Source organism: Morus notabilis, unplaced genomic scaffold (genome assembly GCF_000414095.1).
Source record: "Morus notabilis unplaced genomic scaffold, ASM41409v2 Scaffold241, whole genome shotgun sequence".
Lineage (NCBI taxonomy): Eukaryota > Viridiplantae > Streptophyta > Magnoliopsida > Rosales > Moraceae > Morus > Morus notabilis.
This window is the reverse complement of record NW_010358037.1, coordinates 102,372-119,359: the sequence shown is the minus strand read 5'-3', so window position 1 is coordinate 119,359 and position 16,988 is coordinate 102,372. Positions and strand designations below refer to the sequence as shown.

The window sequence follows — 16,988 nt, the reverse complement described above, 5'->3', positions numbered from 1 at the left end:
TTAATTAATTATTAATTTTATTGGAGCTCGGGATTATAGGTCCATATGTCCCCGCGTCGTCCTTGTAATTCTACCAGACACAAAGGGCAAAATGGGAATTTTGGAATTACGGAATTCTAAAATTAAATACTCGAAAAATAATTAATTGAGAATTAATTATTATTTAAATAATGAGATTATTTAAATTTGAATTTGAACATATCTAGATTTATCCATTTAAACTTATTTGATAAGTTGTTCAATTTAGAATTCAAATTAATTTAAGTTTGACTTAAATTTGAATTTGAATCTGAATTAAAATTGGACTACTGGATAAAAGATAAAATATCTTCCTTCCCTATCTGCTATTGGCGCCACACACAGGGAAAAACCCTAGTGATATGGCCGGCCACCTTGGAGATAAGGGGAAGGGATTTTTTGTTCCAAATTTAAAATTGGAGATAGGGATTTGAGTCTGTTTTGAAGTTTGACTTATACTCTTTAAATATGATAATGATAGAAAATTGTGGACACAATTTTTGAAACATTTTTTCTGCCCTAAAATTGTTTGGTGGCCGAAATTCATAGGGAAAAAAAGAGAGCAAATATTTTTCTCCAAAAATTCCACATCGTGCATGCGTTGGTGTTTGTGGAAATTCGAGTGTTTTAAGAAACCTGTTTTGTCTCACGTGTGCCCACACACACGTCTACGTGGAATCAAGGAATTGACGTGGAAGACTTTAGTATTCTAAACACAAAGATTGGAGCAAGGACTGTTCGTGGACAAAGAACTCAAGTTATCATCCGAGTCGGCTTCTAGGTATTTTTCCGGATTGAGTTCTTGATATATAAATTAATGCGATTAATTTATTCGTGCATAAATTAATATAATCTATAGAGTATCTCAAGAGTTTTATGAAAATTTTTGTTATACACGATCCGCCTCCCCGCCACGCTTCCGCTCCCGAATTCGATTCGGGAACCAACATTGACTACTGTAGCGGGCTAGGCGACAGCCCGGCCCAATTGACACCTCTAAGATTGAAGCGGCTCTTTAATCAAGTCCACTTAAAATAAAAATTAAAAAAAAAAGAAAGAGAAGAAAAAAATGAAGAATTTATCTTTAAAAGTATATGAATATGGTGTAAAAGTGCATTTAAATTTTTACCTCATTCTTAATTAATACTCTTTTGTTTATAGTTATTTTTTTAATGAAAAATATTATTAAAGAAAGAAAAAAATACAAAACAAAAATTCATTCAAAAAAATCTATAAAAAGGTAAGCCCAAAGCACCCCTATATACTAAAAAATCAAAAGAACTAAGACATGAGGACCATCACATCTTATTCTTATTTATCACACTAAGATTGGCCAACTTACCAGCACGTCTCTTTAAAAACTTAAGAAAATGACTAAAAAGGTTACTAATCAAGAGTAAAATGTAAAAATCCTGATTCATTTACTTTTAAGGATATTTGTCTTCTTTTTCTTTAGAAATAATATCAGCTCGTACCAAAAAAATAATCCTCTCTCTCCTCCCATTTTCTTTTCTCTACCTCTCTTTTCTGCGACACCCTACTGATGTTGTCTGTGTACGGCCATTGTCGAAGCTGCGAGCCACTGTTGCTAGAGACTAACCTATCAAAAATAAATTTTCAGGGATCAAAATGTGAAATTACAAGAATTTTAGAGGGCATTAACTGCTGCACAAAAATCTTTGGGAATTATGGTGCTTAAATACAAAAGTTTAGGGCAAAAGTGCTAACATTCATTTTCTCTTTCTATAAGAGAGAAATATTAGGATCACTCTTTCTGTAACTCTATATTTACTTGACACGTCGACTTCACTAATACGATATATTATTATTTAAACAGAAAATATGATAATAAAGTCCACATATCAAACAGTGAATGCATAAAATGACAAAGTGAGTGACAGAAAAAATAATACTAACATTTCTCTTTATAAGAATATCATCATCCCTTTCTCCTATTCGAGAGATAATGAATTAGCAAAAAAGGACATGTCAAATATTTATAATCCACAACATTTCTAACTAACTAAATTTGATAGAGATTATTGATAAGACAAAGGAGAGATAACAGAAATGAAAAGACACTAATTTGGTGCAAAGTCATCCAAAAGTTAGGCCAGTAGTGGCCATAACAAGCAACTTCAATTATGAATTGGTAGGTGTGTTTGATAAAAGACAATTTAAGGAGACTTCAGATTTAAATACCGTGATTAATTGATGCATGGAAATCCTATCAAGCATGAATCTCAAAATATTAAAAAAATCTACAACAGTTTTGAAAAGATCCTGGAGTGGGGTTTCCTAGCTCTCCACAAGAAGTTCCAATTATGTTGCACTCTCAGCTAAACAAACTCTTCTGCAATGAACAATACAACTTATTTAGGATGAAGAATCATACAATACAAGTTCACTCAGAGTACTTCATCCAATAAAAAAAAAAAAAGGAGAAAATTAAAGGAACTCGAATTAGGAGTATAAATTTACATTGAAGAACTCCTTGTCTAGTAAAAATAAGACCCAATAGCTCCTTCTGGCCACCAAAGACATACATTTCATTCTCTCTCCACTCATTTTAGAGGGAGAAGAGAATTACTAATTGGACATCTCTGCCTCGGAGGCCGCCTTGTCCTCTTCCCCCACCCTGTAAGGCTCGTTTCGTCGAGTCCCAGTTCCTTGGAATTAGGCTGCTGCCAGGAAACTGCAGGTGCTGGAGGAGGCGGAGGAGCAGGAGGAGGGGGCAGGGCGGAACATGTCGTTCGCCTCCTTCCCCTTCCACCACCGCCCTTACCTCCATTTCTCTGTGCCAAACTTGACTGCCAAGTCCCTCCAATTGCTTTAACCATCCCTTCAATGGTCTGGAGATCCTCAGTCACTTCATTTCTAGACAAGGATACTAATCCAGGAAGCACATCTCTCTGGAAGTCTTTCCTCTGCCTCCCTCTCCTCGCCTGACCTCTCCTGGGCCTTCTCGGCACCGGTGTTTCTTCTTCTTTTAGGTCATCAGGTTCCGGAGGCTTGTAACAGTACTCTTCTACTGTTATCTCTGGTAAGTTTAGGATCATGTACTCAAAGTCATCAATGCCATCAGAACTGGAATCTTCATGACAGATGCCGATTTTAGCCATTCCTGCCTCGTTCTCGGAGAATTCATGATATGATGAGATAATGTCTGCAAACCAGTGAAGGAAGGCACTTGGAGAAGAGTCTGATTGGTGTTGGGTCTCATTTTCTTGAAGATCAAGTGCGGCATTATCTTGCAGATTATGCACATGGAAAGCTGAGATGGCAACTAAAGCCTCAGCTGCGATCTTGTCAAGGCTTTCATAAGTCAAACCGGGTTCACATCCTAATGAATCCAAAGGTTTCTTGAGATTGCTTTCAAGAGATTCTTCCTCCAAATCTGTTTCAACTACAACTGGAGCCTCCAAATCTATCCCAGTTGTAGGTTTCGCAACCGGAGATGGGGGTGTTGGTTGAGCCTCTTCTTCAATTACACATTCATTCAAGTCTATCTGATGTCTGACATAAGAGCTGTCATTCACCAATCCCTTTCTCGGGTCTTGGAATTTGAACTTCTCTCCAGATTTCAGTGACAGAGGTTCACTAGGCAAATCACTTTTGGCCAACCTGGTCTTAAGAAGGCTATCGTTACTGAGGACAGAAGCAACAGAACCAGGTGTTGAAGGGAATTCAAAGATGGGAAAACCAAGAATTCTTTTGACGCTCGAGCATTCACTAGTCTCAACTCTCCTGTGCTCAGCATCATGGCCCTGCGTCGTTGATGAAGAGTCCTGAATAGGACTTTGTGAGGGTCCCTTCCTTATGTCAGTTTGGTTAAGGAACAATGATAAACAATTTTGTGTGGAATCTATTTTGGTCTGACGAGATCCTTCACTTTCATCTTTCAAATATTTGCCATTAACTAGTGGAATTGTTCTAAGCCAAGGCAATCCTCCTTGTTGCATCTCCGGCTTCCTTGGTTTATCAACAGAAACACCATTTTCTTTGCAAATTGCATCGCGTGGATATTTGTTTGGATTCGCCACATCGCTCACAGACTTTGTGTAGTTTGTGCAGGCCAGGCTCCACAAGTATCCACTAGCACCGTCTTGAGGCTTTGTCCAGGATGTGACGGAGGATGTTTCAGAATTGACAACATTAATTGCTTTGGAAGCAAATGCAGATAAATCATCATTTCCTTCAAGACCTTCTACACCAAAGATTCTCCTTTTAACCTGTTTCCCTCTAGTATTCTGATCAGAAGGAAGACATGTAGCAAACTCACTGGCTTTGCTAGATTCAACTTTTGACAAGTTACATTGCTTCCGAAAACCTTCAAGATGGAATGTCCCACTGAAAGAACTCTTGCTTCTGATTTGACCTGAAAGAAAAGGCAAATAAATTAGTACATATTAGTTTAAATGGAAGCCCCGTAAACTGTCTCACTAGGACAACTTGGACAACCCAAAAAACAAGATCTCCAAATCCAATGGGATCCAGATGAAAATAAAGCAAGAAAATAAAAAAATAGAGATCATTACCAGCTTCAAAAGTATAAGATGAACATTCTTTTTCATTCTTCTCAGTCTTTAAGTGAACGGTGCTGATCCCTCTGCTGATCTCGTTGCCTAGATTATCGACAGAAGCTGATGCTGACACTTCCTCAATGCCTACAGGTTCATTCAGATCAGCCAAGGTATAAGTTTTCCCTGTATAAGAGTGATTTGATAATTTTTTTTCTCCATCTTGAGTAACTTCGTTACTTTTGTTAAATATATAACTTTCTGTTTTCGAAACTGCAAATTCTCCTTGTGCTTCGGTTTCGTCATTCATGTACTCATTGGCGGGAAGTTCAAGATCAAACAATATTCTGTGAGGCTTCTTGCACTTAAGAACCAAAGATTCATTTTCTGTGAGATTGCATCTCGTCTGTGTGGTCTTCTCTTTCATGAAACTTTGAGGACATTGGCCAATGTCAGCACTTGATGAAGAGGGCCTACCATAATTGGAACTAACCAAGGGAAAGCTAGAGAAGAACCAACTTCTTTTATCATCTTTAGATGGAAAGTCAGATGAAAATAGACTTGTTTGCGACGTCCCTACTGGCATCAAATGGTTTACTTGTTCTTCTTTCCACTTGATTTCATTCATCAACTCCCTCTGTATTTTGTAAAGACGATGGAGTTCATGAACCTGTATGACAAAACCATATCAAGAGCTTTACAAGATCTTTGTGTTTGATGCAAGAATGTTACAATATAGTAGAAAGAACCATTCCTAGACCAGAAAAAGAATTAAACTCATACCTGATGTCTAAAAATGGATTCATGCTTCATTATGGTTTGCCTCAACTTTTCCTTGTCATACACATCATAATCCACTCCGTCCATTACCGGCTTTGACAAGTAGATGCCATAATGCTGCCCATTCTTCAGCGAGTTGCTTTCGCGATGTAAAGACCAGCCATTATAGCCAGCGCTATTACTTATGTCGTTCATGGAATAATATCCTGGTAGATACATCTTAGACTGTACTTCAGTTCCCATTTCTGAATTTAACCCAAGAAACACAAGTAACATGAGTTAGAAAATATGGAAAATGTAATGGCCTGCCTACTAATTCATCGAAAAAGCAATATTGCAGACCCATTTCAGCAAGTTTTGTTAGAACAGTGAGGCGTATTTGTCAAGATTGCAAGCAACATGCATATTCAGAAAATCATTAGACCAATAATCCCATCTGTATCCCAGTTAAACTATCGAAAATATACTTCACTGAAGTCTGTGGTCAATATTAGAACACTGAGCCAAATTTAGTACTCGAGCTAAATGCAGCTCAAAACTACTAATTTAGCTCTAAATGGGATATTACACTATGTCATACAAAATTAAATGTATATAGTACTGGTATATGCAGAAGAAGCAATAGCTGCATTTCAATATATGAAGAAAAAAGAGAAAAAAAAAAAAATGGAGCAAACAAAAATCTAATCTCCGTTTTGGTTCCAAAGGTTTTAACTTAAATCTAATCGCAGAATAGAACAGTAAAGCACATAAGAAAGAGGACTAGCCATAAATTGAAGAAAAAAAACATCAGAAAATCTAAAAATTCCCTAAGAAAGGTACATCAGAAACATATGTAGACTCATCCAAAACCAATCTAGAAACAGTTATCCTTCTTTCTTTCTTTTTTTTTTTTTTTTTTTTTTACATTCCAGAATACCCATCAAAGACTGAAATTAAAACTACACGATCCATAAACACAAAAGGGCTAATTAACAATTTCTCATAAGGAAAAACAAAAAATATAAGAACCAACTGTAAAGTTAGATAGAGAGAGAATCACATAATCAATCACCAAAACCACGAAATCCCATTTGAAAGCCAAAAAAGGAATTGACAAAAATTACCTCATACGTGTATCCTCTTCTAGAATCTTTATCAGAACTCTCTCATAAATTTCACCGAGAAGAAGAAACCTAATAAGCTCCAAACTCGGTAGAGAACAGTAAGTGAACAGAACCAAAGAACCCCATTAACCAAAACACAAAGATAACCACCTCACAGAGTTCAAGAAACAAAGTGGATGATATCTCTGCAGCACTGCCATTAAAGAAAGCTTAGATCATCCCTAGAACAACCAAAAATAAAAAAAACAATAAAAAAAACAATAAAATTTTTTAAAAGTAAAAATAATAATAATAATAATAATAATAATAATAATAATACAGAAGAAAATTCAGATCTGCTGGGCCAGAATCTGAGGAGAAAATAGAGAGATCCCACATCCCAGATAGATGATCTTCCCTATGCAAAAGCTACACATGACTTCTTCAAGAACAATGACTTCAAATTTGTCAACTTGTGGTCTGATATTATTCTATATACCTTGCTTCCCTTATGGCTTTGGTTTTCAATGAAATTTTCTTTTTTTTTTTTAATTGGGTTTTTTTTATGGGATTTTATTGGGTTTTTGAGGATGTGAAAAGAAAGAAAGATATGGGTATTTTTTATTTAACCTTTTTAATGAATTCTATACTTTATTTTATTTTATTTTTATTTTCCCCCACATTTTCTAGATTCTCTCCATCTTCCATGCTTTTTGGGTACACATATTTATATTGGGAAAAGTACTTTAGAAATTGTAGACACCTGGGTTTACTGAGGCAACAACCTAACATTTTCCGAAAGTAGCTGACCCCTCTTGAATTAGATAGATTGTTTTCTTAGGGAACTGTGTATCCCACGCGCGCATCCAGTGATTGAAAATTATTCTCCCACTAATAAAAAGTACTTTGGTGTACGAAGATATCAATGTAACATGACCTGTGTACTGTGTTCTTAGATTTGAGATGAGGTTGTTCCCACTTGCTGTTAAGGCGCGTGGTGTGGAGTTTTCCTCCAATTAAAACACTTTCCGGATATGACGAGAAAACGAAATAGAAAAGTAAGAGTAGATTTAAAAAATAATAAATAAAAAAAACAAAAGAGATAAGAAAAAAGGATGGGGATCGGATTTCATTCGAGGTTTATGTGTAATTATGAGAAATTGAGATTGGTTGGATTATTGGTTTTTTATATGCTTTGTCCCTCTTGTATTGGTTGTTTCCCTTTGTTCCACTTCCGCCTTTTCTATAATGGCCACTAGTCAATTACTCAATTAAAATATCTATCGGAAGTGAAAAGGAAAAAAAGGACAGAAACTTCCTGACATTAAAAAAAGATAGATTTTTTTAGGACGTTAAGTATTTTTTTAGGACGTTAAGTTAAGTTTTTTTTATTGGTGAGAGTTATATAAAATTACGTAAAAATTAAGAAATATATAAATTTAACCATAAAAAAATTTAATCTATCAATACGTTTAACGTATTAGAAAATTTTAAAAAAAATATATGGGAGCTTTATACGGGTCGTTGAGAATGTTATACAGTAATGCAATTCAAACTATTTGTGTTAGATAAAAAAATTCAAAAATATCACTTAAGGCGGTGAAAAAATATCTATTTATGTCACTTTATTTAAAAATAAATAATTATTATTTAATTAATAAAAAAATAAAAACTCATTTTAACTCTTAATTATTTAAAATGACATAAATAATAACTTGCACGCTCCCATAATATCATTTTAGAATTTAATATTGAAATAGTCATTCAATGGCCTAGAAGGCCCTCTATTGTGTTTTTAATTTTTCTGTCAGAGGCATTTATAACAAGTAATTGGATGATTTGCACATCTTTGTGCATAAAAACTTAAACAAATCTATGAATTCTAGATAAAGATATTAATAGCCAATTAGTTAAGGTTGGTAGGCGTCAATGAGTAAGGTTTCCTAGCTACTATCTTACTTTGGAAGTTTTTAGTGTTCATGAAAAGATAAGTTCTGATCAAACCAGACCACATTACAATGAGTATTTCGGGCCCGTTTAGTTCGTTGATTTGATTTGAGATGTGATTTTATGTGAGAGTTTTTTACTGTAGCAAAAAAATTAGATGTAATTGTTTGTGAGAACTTTTTACTGTAGCAAAACTCGAATTCTAAACTCAAATTAGCGAAATAAACAGGACCTAAATTGTCAAATTCTTTTCTTCTCCCTAAACATTAGGGTTGTTCATGGGTTGGGTTGGTGCGGAGTAAGACTTTTTTTTCCCCGCCCCAAAGGGTGCGGGTTGCACATATTTGGCCCCAACGATGTAGAAAAATTTCACAACCTAACGTTGTTCGGGTTGGGTTGGGGCGGTGCGGGGTGGGTTGGGCGGTTGGTTTCAACATTCAAAAAATCAAAGACTTAAAGTTCAATATAATATTCAAACTTCATCATTAAATAGAAATAGTAACCATCCTTATCAGTCCGGCGAGAGAGCACCGGAGTAAGTGGGCAAGACGGCGGCCGAGAGGACTGAGCAATGAGGAGAGAGTTATGAGGGGGTTCACGGGAGGGGAAGAAGAGGGAAAACTGAAAAGGAAGAGGCAAGAAGAAGGGGTTTACGAGAGGGGAGACCGAGAATGAGATTGTGAACCCTAATGTTAGTGAGCCTAGGGTAGAACTTAGGCAGTTCGGCTTGGGCCAAAAGCTTGGGGGTATGTTGTGCGGGTTGGATTGGGGATTGCGGATTGTTATGGACCCAACCCGCAATCCGCCCCAAATACTTCGGGCCAGAGGTTTAATGAGCTGCAAATTTAAAAATAATGTTGCGGGTTACTTTTTTCGGCTTGGGTTGGGTTTACGGGTTATTCGGGTTTATGAACAGCCCTACTAAACATAAACATGAACAATAAAATGATGCGTCTTGGTAGCTACATCTTTATGGAAAATGGGTCAGTGTCGCATCATTCATTGGACATGATATTCCTGTTTCTTTATTGCTAATAACTATCAACCTATCATTCTTAAATTATTAAAATCAAGGTGGTACAAGTTATTTACGCATAATCGGCAGCATTTATTTCTATCATTTTCAGATTAATAATAGTTGTTATTTCAAAATCAAGGTTGATGGGCATTATGAGTAATCAAAATTTTAATGTTGATATCATAATTTTTGTATCCAAAAACAATCAGACAAAACTATAATAGTGAATTAATAATATACATGAATTTGGTTATTTTTTGTTCGGAGATTTACCAAGCTTTTTTTCCCCTCTCTTATGCTTTTTACCGCTGTGAAAAGTTCATTGATTTGCCTTATAATGGCAACAATAACTGCTCTAAATTTCAAATTTACCAAAACAGAAATAAATTAAAAAATTGACAGCTCAATGGTGCTCTCATTATTACTGTTTGGTAGGTATGACATGTGAATACTTGGGACTGACATAATTAGCAGTCCCTTCCAAAGGCATAACATGTCGGAATCTTATCCCAATTATTGTATCTCATCTAGCCAAACAGTTGAGAGTAAAGAAATTATAAGCACGTTTGTTTCATACGCTTACATCAATAATTTTTAATTTTAATATTTAAATTTTAAATTTAAAAAAAAAATACCGTAACAAAATTTAAATTATAAATTTAAATGTAAAAAATAAACAAACTCTAAAAGATTTCATATTGACACATGATGGTCGGCCGGTTCCTGTAGCGTCAATAATAGCTAGAGCTTTACACCAAAATGGTAAGGAAAAAGAATTTCATAACAACCACCAAATTAAAGTGCTACTTAGTAATTACCCTTTTTTCAACTCTCAAGCTAAAAATATTAAAAATTAGAATAATCATGGCCGTTAAGACGCCAACTCTAGTTCTAATATTATTATACCAACTAACATTTTATGTGAACTGTCATTTTTTTATCTACATGTGTTTAAAAATTTGACACAATTAATAACAAGAGATTGCATCACTCATTGAGATAGACAGTCATTTTTATATAATTCTAAGTGTGAAAGAAAGTTTTTGGTATCTCTATGGAATGTTTCAATTTATTCTCTTACTTATTATCTACATTAAAAGTGTAACAACTTGCGGTCATGTAAGTTGATAAATAAAGAGTTAGGACTAGAATTAATGCCCGAACACTATTAAATAGTCACATCCCATATTTTCACTTCCATTACAAGAATCATCTTAAAAGATGTTTCTATGAGTCCAATGCGAGGAAAAAGAGCCATCAAGGAGGATTATACAGAAGATATGGAACAGAAAACTCTTATCTTGAGGGTTATGAAACATTTACTTTGACCTTTCCGTTTGCTGTCCTTTTTCTTCTTCTTCTTTTTTTCCTTGTGTGATTTGGTATCTGAGATGCCGTAGTCAATTTTTGAGGTCAAGAGTAATTTACAAATTAAAAAAAAAAAAAAAAAAAACCTCATATGTATATTCCAAGATTGTCTTCATATGTGCCGGTCCAAATACATAAAATGAGGAATATAAAACTACAGAGATGGGGTTGTTGAAATTGGAGTCTATAGTTCACATAACAATATGATATTCATTAATCAATATTTCTTATTAACCAACAATTACAGTTGGTTGCACATACCTACAATTATTCAAGTTTTCAACTCAAAAACATTAAAATTGGATTTGTTAATAACTTTTTTCTTCATTAGAATTTATACACTTCCGTTGTGTTGGATACAAATTGACACAAGTGGCATGAAAGATATGTCATGACCAAGTATAATTTACCTGATTATCTATTATTTTTATTATTGATCTGTATGAACCCTACGATAATCTAATTAAAACAATGCTCTGTGAAATTGTGAATGTTTCCTACTCCAAATTATCATAATAATTGATATTTATCAACATATTGAAATGGGGTGAAGCCAAGGAGAAAAAGTTCACTTAGGGTCTGTTTAACTCGTTAATTCGAGTTGAGTGTGATTTCATGTGAGAGTTTTTTATTATAGTAAAAAAATTAGATGTGACTGTAACAAAACTCGAATTTTAAACTCAAATCGGTAAAATGAAGGGGGCCTTAGTCCACCGAAATTTTAACACTTTATAGCTTAAAACCCGTTTTGAAAACAATTCTAAGAAAAAAAAAATTTGCATATGTACAATATACATTTGACTAGAAAGTAACTAGTGATTACACGATTGGCATCTGTTAACAGTCAAGTTCTCACGGGTAAATTAGAAAAAAAAAAATGCCACTCTTAGAGAGTTGGTATTTGAATATACTACTACAAAATAGATAATTTACACGTAAGAATACGCACGTGAATAACTAGACTTGATAAGTGGTAATGGACCTAATTTGGTAATTTTATAGCAATCCTCACCACACCTTCCTAGGGCCCATGAGCCCGAGGACTTCCTCCCACAGCCCAACATTTCCGACACTACCAAGCCCAATAACACTTGGGCTACAAGCTGCGACGGTCCAATAACCAGCCCTTATCTCATCCTTCAATTGGTCTCTCTCCCACCCACAATACCCATCAAAGAACCTTATGTCCCCAAGCCCAATCATATTCCTTTTCACCATTTCGGCAGCACATCCTACACTCTCCTTTGTCCCATAATACAGTCCCTTCATTATTTCTTCAAACACCTCACTTTTCCTCACGCCATCGTCATCTCCTTTTGGGCTCACCAAGAACAGGCCCTCTTCCAACGGCCCACCAAAGAACAAGGGCCTGTCGGAGAACGTGCCAGCGATGTCCAAAGCTGTGGATCCCGTTTCCTTAATAGACATCAGTGAAGGCCGGTTTAGAATGATGCCCGATGGGCCCAAAGGCCCAGTAGACAAGAGAAGAATGACCGTCCGCTCGAAGATGTGGACCCCATCGAGCTTTTCAGTTGCAATGAGTAGGCACCCCTTTTCGGGCTCGTGGATAGTGTGGGCCCACTTGTCACCGATGCTGATAGACGGAGGATGATCCACCACGGTGTCAAGGTCAACGGTTGAGGAGGAAGGCTCTTCTTGCGATCTAAATACTTGTTCTCCTGCGACCAGTTTTGCTCTGAATGACCTCCAATCGGAATCAATCAAGGGCTTCTTGTCATCATCAGACGGTGAATATGACTCCGGCAAACAACCTATAATTTGCAAACTCATCAGCATGTTAAAAAGCTTTTGCTTTTTTTTTTTTTTTCCAAGGAGAACAACATCTAAAGCTTGAAATGTAAATCATAAAGGAGATTTTTTTCCTTTTTTTTTTTTTTTTTTTGGAAAGCTTAAGAACTTACACGTTATGGAGGATGGAGTTGCAACTTTTCTGTGATGAAACCGAGGAGAATTTCTCTTGGAGTAGCTGAGAATTCTGGGTCTAATTGAAGGAGAAAATTCGGTAGTTGTTGTGAAGGAATTGGCGGTGAATAAACAAGCTTCCATGTTGGTTTTTTTTTTTTTTTTTTCGCAGATAAAGAATAAAAGTTTCGCTAGTGGATAAAGTGGTAAAGGGACTGAATAAATATATATATATAGTTGTAGTGTGGCTAAATGTGCACCACAAGGGGTTGTTCAACCCCATCCCGTCTATATGTGTCGTTTTTGGACGGTCACTTGCTTTAAGCCATAAACGACAAAAAGTATGAGCCAGTGGATATGACTTTACGCGTGGCAGTGCGTAGGGCCGAGCACATCAACTTGGACTGGGCACTCATTTGTGGGTGTTGGATCAATCAAACTCTTGTGGATGACTTGTCACGCTCATGGCCAGTTATTTGTACGGCGACAAAGCAAAAAGGTCAAAGTGTTCATGTTGGTACACATGTCATTCTACCATTGGCTTCTGATATGAGAAATAAGGTAATGTTGGATTGCAGCGACTTTTTTTTCTTTCTTTATTATTATTTTTTTTTGGGACTGAGATACTTTTTTGTTTTTTTGAAATTACGCAGCAAAAGAACGGTGGTTCAGATTATTATTCTTGTTATAATATTTTTTTTATAAAAAATATATATAAATTTTAAATAATTTTAAATTTATGAATTAAATGTCTGTTTTAAGTTTCAATAGTGGTAGGTAAAAGAGTATAAAAGTCAAATGGGAATTAAATGCTGCATACTTTTCATTGTATTACACAGTGTTATATATACAATTTTCTACAACAAATAATAGCGCAAAAGAAGGAACCGTAAAACTACTAGATTACATAAGTTACAATAGTAGAAAGCTTGCTGGCTGAGGTTGTTCAGTTTGTTGGAGAGGAAATTGACGCTAAAGGAGGGGCTTAACTTGGTGATGAGTCAGCGGCCGAGTCTAAGGGATTTGAATTTGAATTCAAGATATTATCTTTAACATCCCCCGCAAGATGGTGCTCCAATTGGAGACACCGATCTTGATCTGCAGCTGGCGAAAAAGGTAAGAGAATAGTGGTTTAGTAAGTGCGTCTGCCAATTGGTCCTTTGATGAAATATGAGACACACCGAAAGAACCGCAAGCAACATGTTCGCATACAAAATGATAATCAATAGAAATGTGCTTCATTTTAGAGTGGAAAACCGGATTAACCAATAAATATGTAGCACCAATATTATCACAAAAAATGGTTGGGCGAGGTAGAGAAGGAACTTCCAGTTCACCAAGTAAATTTGACAACCATAGAATCTCTGCAGCACACGAAGCAAGTGCACGGTACTCGGCTTCAGTAGAAGATCGGGCAACGGTCTTTTGCTTTTTGGAATACCAAGAGATTGCATTACTGCCAAGATAGACAGTGTAGGCTGAGGTGGAGGTTTTGTCATCCCGATCACCAGCCCAATTAGCATCGGTAAAGGCAGTGACATGAAGACCAGTCTGTCATTTAAGAAACAGTCAATGATGGATGGTACCCTTCAAGTATCGAGGTACTCTCTTAGCTGCAGCCCAATGAGATTCCGTGGGAGCGTGCATGAATTGAGCGAGCTTATTAACGACATAAGACACATTAGGCCTCGTAAGTGATAAATATTGTAATGCACCAATGACTTGACAAATTGAGTAGGATCAGTAGGTGAGGATCCATCATTGAGAGTCAGCAATTGAGTAGAGGACATGGGAGTTGCACATTCTTTAGCACCAAGGAGATTAGTTTTTTGTAAAAGATCCCGAATATACTTGTGCAGAGTTAAGAGCAAACCAGTCGGTGTAGGGAGGACTTCAACTCCTAGAAAGTAGTGTAAGTCACCAAGATCTTTGACGGAAATTTTTTGAGAAAGAGCATCAATAACATGCTATAAAAAGGACTTATTGTTGCCTGTGACAATCAAATCATCAACATAGACAAGAAAATAAACAGTGAGCCCATTAGCAGAGTAGATAAATAAGGAGGTGTCACTTTTGGAATTGACAAACCCAAAGGATATAAGAAATCCTTTAAGTTCATTGTACCAAGCATGTGGCGCCTGTTTAAGGCCATAAAGCGCTTTTTGTAGTTTGCACACGAAGTTCGGATTGCTAGAATCAGGGAACCCAAAAGGTTGTTGCATATAGACATCTTCCAGTAGTGTACCATGAAGAAACGCATTGTTGATGTCCAACTGACGTATGGTCCAACTGTTAGATAATGCAATGCTCAAGATGAGACGGATCGTACTTGGTTTGACTACTAGACTAAAGGTGTCATGGTAGTCCATACTGGGGCGTTGATGGAACCTTTTGGCAACAAGACGGGCTATGTAGTGGGAGATAGAACCGTTGGGATTTCGCTTAATATGAAAGACCTATTTGCATCCAACAACATTTTGCGATGGGTGTGGTTAAACAAGTTCCCAAGTGCCATTACAAAGAAGGACGGTTAACTCCTCAGACATGGCTTGACGCCAATGAACATTTTGAAGAGCTTGAGAAACACAAGTAGGTTCAAGAGACTCAGGAAGAGGGTGTTTGGTGGTTGCTTGATAGAGACGTTTAGGCATATAGATATTATTTTGAGAGCGGGTCTTCATGACATGAGAAGGAGTGGAAGGTTTGGGAAGACGACTAGGAGCATGTACGTAGGGTTTTGCTTGCATGGAATGCATGGGATTGTTGGGTGGAACAGGCTGTGTGGAGGAAATAATTTATTGGGACTGGGTAGGTTGTAAGCATAGAGCGAGGTCGTGAGAAGTAGTGGGTTGTGATAATTGAACTAGTTCGACTCTTGGAGTAGGCATGGTGGAGGTGGGAGGTGGTGATGTCATTACTTTAGAAGGAATAGAAAGAGAAGAAGACAAAGGATTAGAGAAAGAGGTAGTACCTGCAGCCATAACAGAGATCATGATGATTGTGCCGAGAGGAAGCGTAGAGCATGAAGAAGGAGCAGGCACCATGAGCACTGGAGCAAGCATTGATGGAGGAGACAGTGTGGTTGACCTCGAAAGTGCAGTGACAGTAGACTCATCAAGAGTAGGAAACCAATTAAGTGTAGGGATAGAAAGAGAAGAAGAGTGAGAGAGTGGGAATTCACTTTCAACGAACCGAACATGACGTGAGTGATATATTTTGTTAGAGGTGGGTTCAAGACATATATATGCCCTTTGATTTAGAGAGTAGCCAAGAAATACACAAGGAAGAGATTTAGGTTCTAGTTTGTGAGATGTGTATGATTTTAATCATGGGAAGCAAAGACAACCGAATATGCGAAGTTTATTGTAGTTAGGCTTGACTTGAAATAGTTTTTCATATGGGGAAGAAAAATTTAGAATAGGAGTGGGAAGACGATTAATTAAATAGACTGCAATTTGAAATTCATATGACCAATATTTATGTGGAACTTTTGCTTGATATAGTAAGGTTAATCTGCTAGTTCCCGAATCGAATTCGGGTGCGGAAGCGTGGGGATGAAAAACAGCGGATCGTGTATAACAAAATTTTTCATAAAACTTTTGAGATACTTTATAGATTATATTAATTTATGCACGAATAAATTAATCACATTAATTTACATCATTCAAGGATCAATCGAAAAATACCTGGAAGCCGACTCGGATGATAACTTGAATTTCTTTGACCACGAACAGTCCTTGCTCCAAGCTTTGTGTTTAGAATACCAAAGTCTTCCACGTCAATTCTTTGATTCCACGTAGACGTGTGTGTGGGCACACGTGAGACAAAATAGGTTTCTTAAACACTCGAATTTCCACAAACACCAACGCATGCACGATGTGGAATTTTTGGAGAAAAATATTTTGTTCTCTTTTTCCTCTATGAGAATTTCGGCCACACTCAAAAACTAGGGCTCAATATATGTTAAAAGTTGTCTCTACAATTTTCTATCTTTCTCATATTTAAAGAGAAGAAGTCAAACTTCAAAATAGAATCAAATCCTTATCTCCAATTTTGAATTTGGAACAAAAAATCCCTTCCCCTTATCCACTTGGTGGCCGGCCACACTCTAGGGTTTTATCCCTGTGTGTGGCGCCTATCTCAGATAGGGAAGGAAGAGATTTTATCCTTTATCCAGTAGTCCAATTTTAATTTAGATTCAAATTCGAATTTAAGTCAAACTTAAATTAATTTGAATTCTAAATTGAACAACTTATCAAATAAGTTTAAATGGATAAATCTAGATATGTTCAAATTCAAATTTAAATAATCACATTATTTAAATAATAA

The 16,988-nt window shown here is 36.3% G+C and overlaps 2 protein-coding genes across 3 annotated transcripts; both read right to left on the bottom strand.

Annotated features, from left to right (window-relative positions):
* Positions 1-2,233: 2,233 nt before the first annotated feature.
* LOC21403832 lies at positions 2,234-6,680 on the bottom strand. Of its 2 annotated transcripts, XR_002901564.1 has the most exons (5): positions 6,425-6,680; positions 5,322-5,563; positions 4,557-5,208; positions 2,500-4,396; positions 2,234-2,371 (listed from the first exon to the last, which is right to left on the bottom strand). XR_002901564.1 is itself a non-coding variant. In XM_024161117.1 (4 exons), exons 2-4 carry the CDS (start codon positions 5,559-5,561, stop codon positions 2,583-2,585), a joined length of 2,706 nt encoding a protein of 901 aa, XP_024016885.1. In that variant the 5' UTR covers positions 5,562-5,563; positions 6,425-6,680; the 3' UTR covers positions 2,234-2,582. The 2 variants fall into 2 exon arrangements, 1 of the variants encoding a protein (XP_024016885.1); XM_024161117.1 differs by having other exon boundaries at positions 2,234-4,396.
* A 4,771-nt stretch (positions 6,681-11,451) lies between these two features.
* Positions 11,452-12,908, bottom strand: LOC21403831 (UPF0301 protein CHU_1773). Its single transcript, XM_010091269.2, has 2 exons — positions 12,659-12,908; positions 11,452-12,508 (listed from the first exon to the last, which is right to left on the bottom strand). The coding sequence occupies exons 1-2, from the start codon at positions 12,801-12,803 to the stop codon at positions 11,745-11,747; spliced, it is 909 nt and encodes a 302-aa protein (XP_010089571.1). The 5' UTR covers positions 12,804-12,908; the 3' UTR covers positions 11,452-11,744.
* Positions 12,909-16,988: the final 4,080 nt, after the last annotated feature.

Excerpts from the sequence above, each read along its gene's own strand:
- LOC21403832 (XM_024161117.1), bottom strand. The coding sequence starts at position 5,561 with ATGGGAACTGAAGTACAGTCTAAGATGTATCTACCAGGATATTATTCC. Across the intron at positions 5,209-5,321 it reads AATCCATTTTTAGACATCAG|GTTCATGAACTCCATCGTCT; the intron begins GTATGAGTTTAA and ends TTTGTCATACAG. Across the intron at positions 4,397-4,556 it reads ATCTTATACTTTTGAAGCTG|GTCAAATCAGAAGCAAGAGT; the intron begins GTAATGATCTCT and ends CTTTTCTTTCAG.
- LOC21403831 (XM_010091269.2), bottom strand. The coding sequence starts at position 12,803 with ATGGAAGCTTGTTTATTCACCGCCAATTCCTTCACAACAACTACCGAA. Across the intron at positions 12,509-12,658 it reads AACTCCATCCTCCATAACGT|GTTGTTTGCCGGAGTCATAT; the intron begins GTAAGTTCTTAA and ends TGCAAATTATAG.